The sequence below is a fragment of the Tamandua tetradactyla genome, chromosome 5 (assembly GCF_023851605.1).
Source record: "Tamandua tetradactyla isolate mTamTet1 chromosome 5, mTamTet1.pri, whole genome shotgun sequence".
NCBI lineage: Eukaryota > Metazoa > Chordata > Mammalia > Pilosa > Myrmecophagidae > Tamandua > Tamandua tetradactyla.
In genome coordinates, this window is record NC_135331.1 from 169,851,559 (window position 1) to 169,868,095 (window position 16,537).

Below are 16,537 nucleotides of genomic sequence, written 5' to 3' on the forward strand. Positions count from 1 at the left end.
TTTACCAACTTAGAAATTTGAGTAAAGTAAAACAGTGGCGATGAAAGCAGAGTCAATCACTGCACTGGAACTTCAGTTTATTGTTAAAACTTCTGCAAACATCCTTCACTCAGTCTGTGATTGGGAAGAAAACTTTGCCTTGGAGTAACTGAGCCCACAACCTTGCCAAACAGATCAAGTAAGTAACAAGAGAAAGACTTTGTATCAGGTTTTGGTAAGTGGTGCCTCTTTCTATCCTAATTGTGAGTTGCAGAAAGAGTGACTGTGGAAAATTAAAAATTTCTCCTAAAAAAGAGATAATGACTTAGACAAGGATGTCTATGTCCTTATATTTAAATGTTCCTGTAATTTCTTGAATGTTCATGATTAAATGAAAGTTGCATTCTATAAAAAAGATAAACATTCCCTTGAATTATTTTTATTCCAATAAAATTGTGGTGGGGGGGAGTCTCTGGAAATAAACACTGACATCATCAATAACAATAATAATAATCACTAATATTTACAGGTGTGTTCCAGGTACCTTGCTAAGAAAGGCATTAGCTTTCTAATCCTTTAAGTCAGAGCTGATCCTAAATCAAACCCCTTTGGAAAGTGCCAAACTTTAATCTGAAACACGATACACTGTATAACGTTCAGAAATAAGTTGGAAAGAATTTTGATAATGAACTATATATTCAAAAGTAACATTTCATAGGGTCTGTGTACAAATATCATATACAATAAATGAAACTAAAAAAGCGGTATCATTTTTTTACAGTTATGTGTATATATATATTTTCAAGGATAGCTTATGATATACATATTCTTTTAAAATAAACTTTATTTTTTAGGAGAGTTTTAGATTTACAAGAAAAATTGTGAAGATACTACAGAAGGCTCCCGTAAACCCTAACATCCACTTTCTCCTATTCTTAACATCTTAAGTCAGTTTGGTACCTTTGTTACAATTAGTGAACCAATACTTATACATTATTATTAACTGAGGTCCATACTTGATTCAGATTTCCATGGTTTTTTACCTAACGTCCCTCTTCTGTTGCAGGACCCCAGCCAGGATACCACGCTGCCCTTAGCTGCCGTGTCTCCTTAGGATCCTCTTGGCTGTGATGGTTTCTCAAAATTGCCTTGTTTTTGAGGACTGTGACAGTTTTGAGGAGTAGACAGGTATTTTGTAGAATGTCCCTCAGTTGGGATTTGCCTCAGGTTTTTCTCATGAATTGACTGGGTTTACGGGTTTGGGGTGGGGGACAGCGGAGGTGAAGCATCATTTTCACCATATGCCATGTCAGGGTGACATACCATGTCACTGTTCATACTGACTGTGATCACTGGCTGAGGTGTCTCGCAGTTCTCCGCACTATAAAGTTACTCTTTTCTCTCCCTTTTCATATCCTAACACTATAAGGAAGTCACTCTGCGCAGCCTACACTTAAGGAGCGGGGAGGTTTTACTTCAACTCCTTGAAGGTCGAGTATCTACATAAATTATTTGGAATTCTTTGGTATGGAAGGGTTGTCTTTTCTTCCCCATTTATTTATTCATTCAGCCCTTTATATCACTATGGACTAATGGACATTTATTTTGTATTTTGGGTTATAATTCATTTACACGTTTCAACAAGAGCAGCTGAAGAGCTGAGACTAACAAGTGGCCAATCAGAACATCTTAGGAAGTAATAACAGGTAAAGCTATAAAACAACAACTATCACAATAATAATATCTCTCCCTTGTCTTAGGAGCTTCCACAGTGTCAAGTAGTCTCTGCAGACCATTTTCTTTAGCCCATGCCAACCAGGTGGCCGGACAGATCTTTCAAAAATGTCAATTGAAGAACATGAATTATGTCATATAATAACCGAGGTAATGTTCCCATTCAACAGATAAGAGAACTGCGACTAAGAAAGGAGGGGAAACGTGGCTGGGATTTGACCCCAGGACCTCTCAATTCCAAGGTTCTTAAGCAGTCCACTTCCAGGCCCAGTGTATCACCCTCCCTTCCACACCACCCACTTTCTCCTGCCTCTGCCCCTCATCCCAGCTGCTCCCCTTTAGGCCAATCTTTTCTTCTCCTCCTGAGAGCCCCCGACCCTTCTGTTCCTCCTCTCCTTCCCTATGGTAATGAAGTCAAGATCATTTTTGATGGACTACCTTTTGAATAATATTTTAAATGTTGAACTCATGTTTGTTTCCACTAAGGGAAAGATAATAAAATTAAGTTGTTTCACTTAAAAAAAATCATTCATATTTTTTTTTCTACATCTCCCTGAGTATATGTTTTTCTATATCTTCCATACACACAGAGAGAGGCAGATATGTGATGTGTCTATCATGCGGAATTTTGTGCACAGCCTTTCTTTCGGGGGAGTGGGGGGATGGTGGTGGTGCATGGGTCGGGAATCGAGCCCAGGTCTCCCAGATGGCAGGTGAGAATTCTAGCACTGAGCTACCCATGTACCCCCATTTATACTTTTTAAAAAATGTGCTTTCTTTGCTCACTAATATATTATGACGCCTTTCTAAGTTGATAAATATAGATGAACACCATTTTTAGAGGTTACAGAGCATTATTTAATCAATGCTCTACTGATGCATATTTTTGCTTCCAGATTTTCCCTGCTTCCAGCAGTACTGGGATAACATCCTTGTACATTTATCTTTGTGCACTTGTTTCACTATTCTTTAGTTAACTATTCTTTTCTCATCCCTGAGGCATAAAACCCTTGGGCCACGTTCCTGTTCCTCAAGCATACTCTACTTTCCTTAGCTTGGCCGTTTATCTCTACCTGGAATGCTCTTGCCCCGGTGTTGCCCACTAATTCAGGATGCTGCGCAAAGGTTCTGTAGAAGCTCTTCTCCAGTGTTTCCAAAGAAATTCAATGGTTCACTCCCACCTCTCTCTGGTCTATCTGTGTTATAATAGTTTTCATCTGGGCCACCTCTGGTGTCCCAGGACAGTTTTTCCTACTAGTTTTATTTGTGTAACCCCCGCATTCCCCATCAGAGTGGTGGGACACAAGGGGACTGGCTTTTTTTTGTTTTTAACTTTGAAATTAATAATTTGAGTGACCTAGAAATTAGGAAGCTCGTTCAATATTGCATAACTAGTACATAACTTCTTTCTTTCGCATACCTTAAAACTCCATGCTTCAGGAAGACAGGGGAGTTGCTACAGGTTTTACTTTTTGCTTAAAGTGAAAACAACTGTGCTGAAGCTCAAAAAACAATGTTTTCTAACTTCCTGTCAATAATGTTTGTTAGTTGAAGCCTTGGGCGTTCCAGTCTGTGACTTCCAAAATAAGAGTTTAAGTATTCAATAGGAAACCGTATGTGAATGCAGAACTGAACTGAAATAAATAAGGCCTCTGGTCCTTCCAACTTCATTTTTAAGTAAGCAGGTGACAATGTAACTTATATATATTATAACTGGTAATAAGTAGTGCATGCTATAAAACAGAAGAAAACAAGACACAATGTTAGTTCGGTCTTCACAGTGGGCCAGCGAGCTGAGGATAAAGAAGATTCCGTCTTGCCTGCCCCGAGGAGGAGACGCGCCCCTTCTGTTAATACTTGGAGGCAGGGAGACGTACACACTCGTGTCTCGGTCTGTTTGGGAAGAAACCCGACGGCATGCGCGCGCAGACACCGACTCCAGGACGCACCGGCCCTCACCTGAATCCGCGCGCCACGGGGCGGGGCGCGGGGGAGAGCGCGCGCGGCGGCCGCCTGGAGCGCTCCAGCTGCCTGGGCCCCGCCTCATCTCTCCCGACGCCCAATCAGCTGAAGGATGTGGGGGCACGTCCCGCTGCCGGCCACGCCCCCGGCCGGCAGAATGAGAGGTGGGTGGTTGGGGTGCCTTTAAGAACCCGGCGCATTGCCGCGTTCTCCATGGAGGGTGCGGGGCGGTGCGCTGCCAGGCCCGTGTGTTGAGCCCTGAGGCGCTCGTGTGCCGCTGCCACCCTCGCGTCCGCGCCCTGCGCCATCCGCCCGCCCGCCGGGGGCTCCACCGCGGTCGCCTCGGCCTCACTACCCGGCCCGGCACTCCGCACCTTCCCCGCGCACCCGCCGGGAAGTCGCGCCCCCGGCGCCCAAAGGGTCGCCTCGGGCCATGGTGCTCAACCAGGAGGAGCCAGCCTCCGCGCGGGGGACGAGCGAGGGGCAGCCGCTCGACCCCGCGCCCGTGGGGGCCGCTCAGCTGCCCGGCCCGGGACCCTCCGACGGCCCCGAGGCGGCCGCCGAGAAGGTGGAGGTGGAGCTGGCGGGGCCGGTGGGCGCGGAGCCGCCTCGGCCCCCCGAGGGCGGCTGGGGCTGGCTGGTGATGCTGGCGGCCATGTGGTGCAACGGGTCGGTGTTCGGCATCCAGAACTCCTGTGGGGTGCTCTTCGTGTCCATGCTGAAGACCTTCGGGTCCAAAGACGTTGACAAGATGGTCTTCAAGACAGGTGAGGCGCCGTGCCCGCAGCGGTGAGCGGCGGAGGGCGGGCTGGGTCCCCCAGCGCGTCCCGCGTGCGGACTGTGTCAGCGCCGGTTGTGCGCTTCCCTGGGTGTGAGCGGCGGTGCTGTCCGGTTGGAAACGGGGGTCTGCCGCCCCCGGGGCCTCGGTGTGCCTTTCTTTGTGTTGAATCCAGATGCAGGGACTGTGTCTGTGTTTGGAATGAAATAGCAGAACTTTGCCCAGTTCTTCCTTTCCGCTTTGCAGAGTAGGCGCCGAGAGTCCCCGGTAGACTTTCTTCTTAATTTTGAAAACAAGCCGAACCTGCCGCCCCTCAGCAACATCGCGCTGTCATTTTCGTCTCTTTCGTGACGGTGACGGTTGAGTTGTTCATCTGCCCCCGGGTTTGCAGACGGGGATGGGCGTGGGGGTGGGGTGGGTGGGTGGTGAGATAGTTATTCCAAGGTCACAGGGAGTTCCGAAGGGAGTCCTCCTCAGAGCTACTGTGTGTGTGTGTGTTGTTTTTGCACTCTGTGCTAAATATAGAAAACATAGGAGGCAGTCGAATCAGGGACATTGTGTTCCTGTCGTTGTGTTCTTTGATTTTTTTGATTTTTAAATTTTTTATTATATGGTTAACTAGATGAAAAAGGTGCCGACTCAGCATCCCCACCCCCCACCCCAGTGGAGCGTGTTTACTTGTTGTTTTGAGTGATGAGGCCGAGAACAAGTGTAAACCCTCAGTGTCACCCTTTCACATACGTTATTTCACTTGATCCGGCCCGGCAGGTGTTGTCAACCCCATTTGGCTGAGAAAACTCCAGCTCAGTGAAACCAAGTGTCTCAGTAAGTAGCAGAACACACATTTTTTTCTTGCTTCAAGAGCTAAGTGATTCCTACTACTAAATCAGGTTCCCTCCCTACCATTTAGGGAACTGTATGAGATTAATAGTGTTTTTTTAAACCTAATTTTCTACTTTTTTAGGGTTAATATTCCTTAGGTCTTTAGTGTGCATACAAGGATTATACAGACTTTAATAACACATTCTAAGCCAGAGGTAGGGTTGTAGATTTTAAAACCTTATGTAAATATCATTGTACTGTATGTCTCATTCTTCTACCAACCTTGTGGTTTATCCACATGATACATGTAGCTTAAATTCTTTCCATTTTAACTCTTCTATGCTTTTCCATTGTATGAATATGTTATAATTTATTTATGTATTTTCCTTTTAATGGGCATTTAATTTACTTCCAAACTTATTATAAACGATGCTGCAATGGATAGTCTTGTACACTGTCTTCTTGTATTGAATATGGGACCATATCTAACCTGGAAGTGCTAATCCTTAAGTAACTGTTGAAACTGCTGTATTGTGCAGGTCAAAAACGGCTTGAGAGGGAAAAGCTCAAGAAGGAGGCAGAGTTAACATTTTGAGTCTAGTTTCTATAGCATTTAGCATATTCTCACCTGGGAAAACCCTGGAGTAATCAATTAGGGTTCTTAATGTAGTCAAAGCAACAACAGTCATTTGCTTAGCACTGTTTTTGCAGACTCAAGATGGGCAGATCCATAGATGCCTGTGGGCTTTTAATTTTTTCTTCCTGCCTCCCTCCCTCTTTCCCTCCTTCCTGTTTTCTACTGAAAGAGAATGGGCAGCTGCTGGAGAGAGACCATAACTTTGCCAGGGATCAGAGTTTTGCAATGGTAGAACCTCTACCCACCCCCATCCTCAAAGTTCCTATTGGCTGCAGTAGCCCAATACTGGGGAGCTGAGGGTGAGGGAAGGAAAAGGGTTTGTCCCTTGAACTCTGAAACTCTGTATTTTCAATTTTGTTGAACATCTTTCTCCATGTACTCAGTTAAAGCCTTGACAGCTTTCAGCCACGTTTGTGGATGTGTGAGTGTGTATCATGTAAGCTGTTATACAAGTATACCAGTCAAGTATGTGGAGTTCTGTGTCTTATCTATGGCTGCCATGTTTGATTGCACCCTTGCCCAAGGCATCCATCTCAGAGGTAGGTGGGGACTGGAAAGCAGCCTGTGCTCTGGGTGCCCTTCCTTTATGCTCCTCTAAAGGGATCCTATGCACTTGTAATGTCCCTCTATAACACAACTTGAAATTGAACAATGGCTCTTACTTGGGCACTAGGTAAAACAGATACGATTTATAAATTTTAAGGACCAAAGAAGAAAACAGATTAAACTTCAGCTGTGGAAAAAAGAATGGTGACAAGATAGTCCTTAAGTTAATTATTGTTGAGAATGATGTATAGATGCAAGTGTTTAATGAAGTATATCATCTACAACAGATACTCAAGTATTCAAGGAAAGTAACTGCTCTGAGGTTTGACTATTCAGGCTTTTTCATTTTGATATTCCACTGCTGAATCACCTGTGATCAAACACAGACTTTTTTTCCTTTGTAGTTTGGGGTATTAAGGAGACAGCCATACATTTTAAGAATAGCTTCAATTCTGATATCCAGATTTAAGCATGTGAACATATGATGATTTGGAAAAAAAAACAGTTAAAGTCATTCATCATAATTTAACATCAAATTACAGTTACTTTGGACCATAACTTAAATGGTTTAAAGTAAGAAGTAGGCCTACAACATACCTAAGGAGCATTTTCCTATCTCATATGTGCAAATTACTTCTCCATGTAAAGGTCACTTTAATCTCCAGCTTCTGAAACCACTATTGATATATATATCTTCTATATTCTATATAGAATATGCAGTCTTCAGATTTACTCCCCCCAAATATCTGGAATTTATTCATTAAGGCTCTTCTTTTTCAGTTTCTTTCTATTTTCTATTACCTTTTCATGACTGATAATCTTGGCATTAAAGGCAAGTAATTTCATCTCCATGTTTTCATTAGGTTCTTCATAGTAAGTGATTAGCCCATGGATATACAGGGAGGTGGTGGTGGAAAGGAAACCTGGATTTTCAAATTGTAGTTCATATTTCTTGAGTGCTTCCTGGGTGGCAGGCCCTGTGCTAAACACTTTACATGCATTCCTACATAGACCTACTGCAACCTCATGGGAAAGGTTTTATTACTATCTTTTCAGATGTAGTAAGGCAGGCTTGCAGAGTTTAAACATTGGAGCCAGGTTTAACATCAGGTTTATAATCCAGAGGTTTTTAACCATTGATCAGATTGCATTGTCTAGATAATATTTGCTAATTCAGCATTCTTTATATTGGTTGAGTATTCTACCAGGCAGTAGGATCCTGTACATGGTCTTCTCTTAGTGCCAATAAACAATTTCCAATTTTTAACATCTTGTTGAAAATAGAGCTTTGTAGTGTAGAGACACTTGCATGGAGAAACAAGATTATTTCATATGGTATTCAAACAGAAGTCTGAGGTTTTCTTTGAAGAACCAGGTGTTTATGATCCAGAGAGTGCTCCTTTCAGACTGATCCATGGCAGAACTGAAGAGAAGCCTGTCTTAGGCTTTATTATTATTTTTTTAATTTCAAATAAGATAATACCCCTTATGATTTCATGTAGTGTTAGAATTAAAATGTTTTTGAACTAAGACAAATGATATTATCAGTATTAAAGTCTTTCCTCACCTCTACCCCAACAGCTTTATATTTTATATACATTATATATATATATTTACATTTTAAACTTTTTATTTCAGAATACTTTCAAATTTATAGGACATTTACAAAAATGATACAAACCCCATATAGAAAACTCCGAAATACCTCTATTCCCTCAGATACCCAGATCCACCAATTTTACCCTTTTGCCATGTTTGCCTTACCATTTTGTCATCCATCAGTCTACCAATCCATTTATCTATCCATTGATCTATCAGTCTATTTTCTGAACACTTGAGTGTTAGTTGTATATATCATGCTTCTTGAATACTTATTACTGCCATGTACATTTCCTCATAACAAGGCTATTCATTTATGAATCCGCCTTAAGTTCAGTTATCAACTTCAACAAATTTAACATCAATATAAAGCCTATGGGTTATATTCCAGTTTTTTTTTTCATATGTCCAGATAATGTACTTCTGAGCCTTTTCTCCTCCCTTATTAAATCCTGTCCGTGATCATGTATTGCCTTTGTCATTGTCTCTTTAGTTGCTCTCTATTTACATTTTTTATTGTGGGGATATATGTACAGCACAAACTTTTCAGTTGTGGCTACTCCCAGACATACTATTCAGTGGGATTAGTCACTTTCAGTCTGTTGTAGTACCCTCACTGCATTCCATACTGAAACTTTCCCATCTCCTCAAACAGAAGCCCTATGCTCATTAGGCATTAACTCCCCATTCCCCTGTACTCTAACTTGTCTCTATGAGCTTGTATATTCTTTGATATTGTCTTTGTAGTTATCATAGTACTTAAATTTAACATCCTAAATCTGTAATAATTTTGTTTGCTTTGATACTAACTTAGCTTCAATAGTAAACACAAACTTTGTTCCTATACCCCTTTGTGGTCCCATTTTAATGTAGTTCTTGTCCCTCATTACATGTTTACACATTATGAGTCTTAAACCACTGCTTTATCATTACATTTTATGCATTTGCCTTTTAGATCTTGTAGGAAGTAAATAGTGGAGTTATAAACCAAAAATATAGCGGCACTGGCACTTATATTTACCCGTCATTACCCAGACCTGAGTTCTTTATTTCTTCATGTTGCTTCCATCTATTATATGTTGTCCTTTGTTTTCAACCTACAGGACTGTCTTTAGCATCCTTTGTAGGGTGGTCTAGTGGTAACAAACTCCTTCAGCTTTTGTTTATCTGGGCATTTCATTATCTCTCCCTTTTCCCCCCTTCGTGTTTCCCCTCTACTTTCTTTTTAATTTTTTAATCAGAGAAGTTTTAGGTTTGCAGAGAAATCATATTCCCTGTCATACATCCAGCTTTCCCTGTTAGAGCCTTACATTAATGTACCTTTGTTACAATTGATGAGATAATATATTATTAACTATAGCCTGAGTTTACATTATGGTTCACCATGATGTACATGCAGCCTTATATATATTTTAAAATTCTTATTTTAGTAATATATATACAACCTAAAATTTCCACTTTAGTACATTCAAATATATAATTCTTTGGTATTAGTTACAGTCACATGTTGTGTTCCATTACCACCATCCATTACCAAATTGTCCATTGCTATAAACAGAACCTCTGTACCAGTTAAGGATTAGCATCCCATTCTCTACCCTCTCCCTGGCCCCTCATAACTTGTATTCTTGTTTCTGATTCCATGAATTTACTTATTGTAATTATTTTCTATCAGTGAGATCATACAGTAATCAGCCATTTGTGTCTGACATTTTACTCACCATGATGTCTTCACCATTTTTTCATGATAGCGCATATATCAGAACTTCATTTCTTTTTATGGTTGAATAATATTCCGTTATATGTATATATCATATTTTGTTTATCATCTATTGGTGAACATTTGTGTTGCTTCCAGCTCTTGGCAGTTGTATATAATGCTGTTATGAGCGTAGATGGGCAAATACCTGTTTAAGTCCCTGCTTTCAATTCTTTTGGGTATATGATATGTTAGAAGTGTAATTGCCAGGTCATATGGCAGTTTTGCATTTGACATTCTGAGGAACTATCAAAGTGTTTTCCACAGTGGTTGCACATTTTTACATTTCCACCAACAATGCACAAGTATTCCTATCCTCCCCAACACTTGTAATTTTCTGTTTTTGTATTAGTAACCATTCTACTGGGTGTGAAAGTGTATCTCATTGTGGTTTTGATTTGCTTTTCTCTAATGGTGAATGATTTTGAGTATCTTTTCATGTGCTTATTTGTCATTCGTATATCTTCTGTGGAGAAATGTCTATTCAAGTCTTTTGTCCATTTTATAATTGGGTTATTTGTCATTTTGTTGCTGAGTTGTAGGATTTCTTTTTATTTTGGATAGTAAACTCTTGTTGGATATGTGGTTTCAAAGTATTTTCTCCCATTCCATATGTTTTTTTTTTAACTTTATGATTAAGTGGTTTGCACAAGAGTTTTTAGTTTTGATGATGTCTATTTATTCTTTTATTACTTACACTTTTAGTGTAAAGTGTAAGAAGCCATTGCCTACACAAGGTTCTGAAGATACTCTCTGTGTTTTCTTCTATGAGTTTTATAGGTTCCAGTTCTTACATTTATGTCCTTGATCTGTTTTGCTTTTTTTTTTTGTATGATGTATGGCGGGATCACATTTCATTATTTTTCCATGTGAATATCCCTTTATTGTAGCACCATTTCTTGAACTTTTGCTTTTGTTTTTGTTTTTTGTTTGCTTTGTTTTTGTTTGTGGTTTTTTTTTGGCGGGGTGGGGGGAGGCAGGGATGGAGTGCACAGACTGGGAATTGAACCTGGGTCTCCTGCATGGCAGATGAGAATTCTTCCAATGAACTACCCTTGTACCCCCTAACTACCCTTGCATCCCCTAGCTTTTGATCCACTTTTGCATATGGTAGAAGGTAGGGCCTCAACTTCATTCTTTTGCATATGGATATCCAGTTTTCTCAGCACCATTTGTTGAAGAGACTATTCTTTTCCCATTGAGTGGACTTGGCACCCTTATCAAAAATCAGTCTGCCATAGATATGAACTCTGAACTCTCAATTCAATTCCATTGATCCAAATGTCTGTCCCCATGCCATTACTATGCTTTTTGATTACTATGCCTTTGTAATAAGTTCTAAAATCAGGAAGTGTGAGATATCCAACATCATTTTTTTCTCAAGTTGGTTTTGGCTATGTGGGGCCTCTTACTCTTCCATATAAATCTGATGGTTAGCTTTTCCATTTCTACAAAGAAGGCTCTTGGAATTCTGACTAAGATCTTGGTGAATCTGTAAATTGCTTTGGATATAATTGACATCTTAAGGATATCTAGTCTTCCAATCCATGAACATGGAATGTCCTTCCATTTATTTAGGTTCTTTGATTTCATTCAGCAGTATTTTGTAGTTTTCCACGTACAAGCCCTTCATACCCTTGGTTAAATTTATTCCTTGATATGTGATCTTTTAGTTGCTATTGTAAATAATTTTTTTCTTTTGATTGTTCATTACTTGTATAGAAACACTGCTGCTTTTTGCATGTTGATCATATCCTGCTACTTTGCTGAATTCATTTGTTAGCACTTGCAACTTTGTTGTGAGTTTTTCAGTACTCTACCTATAGGATCATGTCATCAGGAAATAGGGAAAGTTTTACTTCTTCCTTTCTGATTTGTATACCTTTTATTTCTTTTTCTTTCTAGAAGTTCCAGTACTGTGTTGAATAACAGTGGCAATAGTAGTGGATATCCTTATCTTGTTTCTGATCTTAGAGGGAAAACTCTCTTTTAGCATTTCACTCATAGATTAATGTCTTGGTCCAGTCTTTCAGGCAGCCACCCTGTAGGTGAGCACCAACATATAGGCACTCCAGTATGCACATAGGGACTACTCTGCTTCTTGCAGAACACAGCCAGGGACCAACAAGGGAGTTCAGATTGACTCCATTCCATACCTGGGATGGGATGGAGGAGGTGCAGGCAAGGGCACCATGTGCTTCTCCCTTGTTTAAAGCTGTGTTTTCTTGATTTGGCACTTTACTAATTACTCCTGTCCTTTAACTGTTTTCCAGAGTTTTGAGGACGATGGCTCTGCTAATTTTTGCTAGACTTTCGAAGATTCTATTGAGGCCAGGGCGTCTTAGGCTGCCCTCTTGGCTGGATCTCTCTCATCTTTGTAAAATAGTTTTGCTGGATTAAGAATTCTTGGTTGGCAATTTTTTTGTTTTTGCTTTTAACACTTTACATATGTCAGTCCATTGCTTTCTTGCCTCCATGATGTTGATGAGAAATCAACACTCAAGGTTATTGATGCTCCCTTGTACATGATGTGTTGCTTCTCTCTTGTGGCTTTCAGAATGCTCCCTTTATCTTTGGCATTTGACAGTTTCATTATAATATGCCATTGTTTGGGGCTATTTGGGTTTATCTTGTGTTCTTTGAGCTTGTTGGATGTTTATTTTCATGTCTTTCGTTAAATCGTGGAAGCTTTCAGCCATTATTTCTTTGGCTATTGCTTTGCTCTTTTCTTTCTTCTCCTGGGACTCCCACGATGTATGTATTGATGTGCTTGATGGTGTCCCAAAGTTTCCTGAGGCTCTGTTTGCTTTTCTTCATTCTTTCTTCCTTTTAATCCTGACTGGGTGATTTCAATTGCCTTATCTTGAAGTTCACTGATTCTTGATTCTCTCATCTCCAATCCGCTATTGAACCCCTCTAGGGAATTTTTATTTTATGTTACTATGGTATTTAGCTCTGTTTGGCTTCTTTTCATAATTTCCATATCTTTATTGACATTTTCTTTGTGTTCATCCATTGTTTTCCTGATTTACTTTAGTTCTTTGTCCATATATTCCTTTTTCTCATTGAGCATCTTTAGGACTATTTTTAAAAGAAATCTTTTTCTGAAATGTCCTAGGTCTGGCCACCTCATTGATAGTTTCTCAGTCTTTAATTTTCTCCTTTACCTTTCTCCTTTACCTGTTTCTTTGCGTGTTTTGTAATCTTTTGTTGAAACCTGGACCTTTTGATATTTTAATTTGTAATTGCTGGAATTTAGACTTGAGACATCTGTTCTTTAAAGCTTGTATCCAGATAGTGTTATGACAGAGCTATCCTTGAATACCAGGAGCTAATCACTCCACCCCCTACCTCCACCCCCCCCCCCCCCAAAAAAGAAGGGAAAAATGAAAACACTTTTCAGTCTTTGCATATTGACCTGTGGCGTGATCTCCTTCAGACAGTCCATAGGGGCCTCCCTGATACTTTCTGTGCATGTATCTTGTCTTGGATAGGGCATGTCCCTGAGGCCTTAGGAATTCCTATTTACATGGATACAAATATACCCTCTTCCCTAGGAAACAGTGTTCTATATGTTCACTATACTGTAGCCTACAGTCACCAGTCCCTTGTTCCAGGCAGCAGGACTTGACAGGTCTCCTGTAGCGTTCTGTAGGACAGTTCTATGACCTTCTTTCTACATGCAGGGCAAGCTCTAGAACAGCAAGTCTCTCAGGGAGCTACCAGACATGTGTGCTCCCAGCGTGTGTGTGAGGGTTACTTTCCTCCCTCTGGAATCTGGACTAGGGATCTGTATAGGGAGTGCAGACCTGCTGGTGTCAATCCAGTAAGAGGTGGCGGAGGGACCTGCAGGGCACCAGGAGATCCTCATCAGGATACTCTCTACTGCTTTTATGTAACTGATTATCTGACCACAATTTTTCAGAGACGGGCCTGAAGAAATTCATTCATAGTCAGTAATTTTACACGTCTTAATGTTAATCCTCATTTATTTAAAAAATATTTACCAAACACCCAACATTTCCTTGGTGGGTTCTGTGCAAGGCATGGGAGATGTGACTGACAAAGACAGGTTCATGTGTTCCCAGGGAGTTTGCAAACTGTGTGCAATACAAATAATTGTAAATAGACCTCCCAGAGGCATTTGCAGTGTAAGAGGAATCGGTCTGCTTTTAGGAAAGTTTTAGCAGGTGGGGACTATGAAAGGTGTTTGGTGGACTTTTTCTCTGTGGTTATAAATCTCAGTTTATGAAACTAAGGCTTTGGAAAGAGGAACTGCATGCCAGTGTGTAGAATCAATCAAAATGCTGAGGATATCACAGCCCCATTTCGTGCCGTTGACGTTGTACTCAGATATACCTTATATATCTTCCTGTGTCAGGAAAGTGTGTCAGGAGCAAGCTGAGGTTAAGTTGTTTGCTTTCAGTTCACTTTTTAATATGTGCAGGCTTCTTGCCTGGGTGGAGGAGAATCAGATATTTTGGGGAAAACTAAGACAGATACTATAATTAACTGGAATGATGTTTTTTATTAGAAATTGCAATTTGCTGTAACTCTGTATTCTGGGAGCTCATTTGTAGTTCTTCCATAGAACTGATATAGAATCTAGAGTTCTTTTATCTCTTTTGATGTAATACCATAGGCAATCTCTGGGATCATCATGCCAGGATATTAATTTAGTTTACTTACCTTTCTTCCCAGAAAAGAAAAATATTTTAATGGCAAGTTGACTTAAAAAAAATCTATTTAGAACAACTATGTGTTCAGAATCAATATTCAGGGTAGTTAATGATAATCCTTTTGAAGAAGTTATGTCTTTATGGCTCAGAGGCTTGATCAAGAAAAACCTCACCTCTTTCAGTAATTCTCTGAATGTATTCCTTAATAACTTTTCTTGAAAGTGTAAGTCTGTGGTCCAAATAAGTTTGGGAAAAACTGCACATCATATTCCTCTTTTGTAGATTTAAAGAGAGAAAGAAGATGTTCAATTTCTTGTAGTTTAAAAGAAAAGCAAGCTATCAAAAAGGTCCCAGACTTTTTCATGAAGATGGCACTGAAAGTAAAAAAGGAAGCCCCTGCCCCTCCCCAAACCAAAGCCAAAGCAAAGGCTTTGGAAGCCACAAAGGCAGTACTGAAAGGCATCCACAGCCACAGAAAAATGAAGACCTGCCCTTCACCCACCTGCCAGCGGCCCAAGACACTGCGTCTCAGAAGACAGCCCAAATACCCTTGGAAAAGTGCCCCCAGGAGAAACAAGCTTGGCTACTATGCCATCATCAAGTTCCCCTGTCTACTGAGTCAGCCACAAGGAAGACAATAATGCACTTGTGTTCACTGTCAAGGCCACCAAGCACCAGATCAAACAGCTGTGAGGACACTCCATGACACTGGCGTGGCCAAGGTCAGCACGCTGGTCAGGCCTGATGGAGAGAAGAAGGCTTGTGTTCTACTTGCTTCTGGATGGGCCAACAAAATTGGGATCATCTAAACTGAATCCAGCTGGCTAATTTTAAATATATGTTTTTTGACAGTCAAAAAAAAGGTCAGAAGGTTTGCTCTTTTGTCTTAAATCTTTAATGCAGCCCTGCCTTTCCTGTATAAAGAAAGATTGTTCTTTAGACAGTTATTTTTATGAAGTAAGATTTTCAACAGCGTTTAGGGATGACTGCATCTTACAGCACTTTTCAACATAGTTTTGCTAGGACCTCTGAAACATTTAAGTCACTAGTGCTTCCAGACTTTTTTTTTCTTTAGTTTTCATATTTACAGTTATACTGATGCCTACCTGCTGAATGTATTATAAGATGTTTTTGGCTGGCTGTATTTGGTCTTCTTGCTAAGAACATTTTTCTTTTTCTTTTTTTTTCAAGTTGCCTTTATAACTAACCATTTCCATGTCGTTGGAAAGTTTTTAGTACAGTGCTTTGTTAATTTGTGATAAGCAAGTAATCTGGTCCATGATCTAACACAGCTTCCTCTATAAGTAAAATATCTGATTATTATTTACACTGTAATCTGGTCCATGATTTAACACAACTTTCTCTATAAGTAAAATATCTGATTATTATATACCCTGGGAGAGGTTGAAGAGAAACTAACATCTCACTTATGGCAGCCATTATGCTTGAATTTCCTTCATTCTCCTCTGTCTTAAAACATCCAGCATTATACTTCCAGGAAACTCATCTAAACTACCTGGTAAAATAATTGATGGACCATAAAAATCATTGCAAGATTTTGGAATAATAAAGAAGTGAATATGGGTGACCATTTCATGTATTATTTCCAGAATGTTTCTATATTTAGAGCAAGATTAAATAGGGAATGGTGTATAATGAGTTTAAAAAAAATATTTTTATTGACAAATCTTCACACACATACAGCCCATACATGGTGTACATTCAGTGGCTCACAATATCATTACGTAGTTGTATATTGATCACTATGATCATTTTTTAGAACATTTGCATCATTCCAGAAAAGGAAATAGAAAGAAAAAAACACATACATACCATATCCTTCCCTCTCATTGACTGTGACTATTTCCATCAACCAAATATATTTTACCCCTTCTCCCCTAGTATTTATTTATTTTTTATCCATTTTTTTATTCATCTGTCCATAGCCTGGATAAAAGGAGCATCAGACACAAGATTTTCATAACTGCACAGTCACAATGTAAAAGTTATATCTTTAAAAAAAAGAGTTGTATCTTTTTACA

At 40.0% G+C, this 16,537-nt stretch overlaps 1 protein-coding gene across 1 annotated transcript in view; it reads left to right on the plus strand.

Moving 5' to 3' along the window:
- The first annotated feature begins 4,108 nt into the window (after window positions 1-4,108).
- SLC16A10 (solute carrier family 16 member 10) overlaps window positions 4,109-16,537 on the plus strand; it is a 146,319-nt gene continuing 133,890 nt past the window's right edge. The window contains exon 1 of the mRNA XM_077162670.1: window positions 4,109-4,442. Coding sequence (XP_077018785.1) covers window positions 4,109-4,442 — 334 coding nt within the window. The remainder of the gene's footprint in view (window positions 4,443-16,537) is intronic.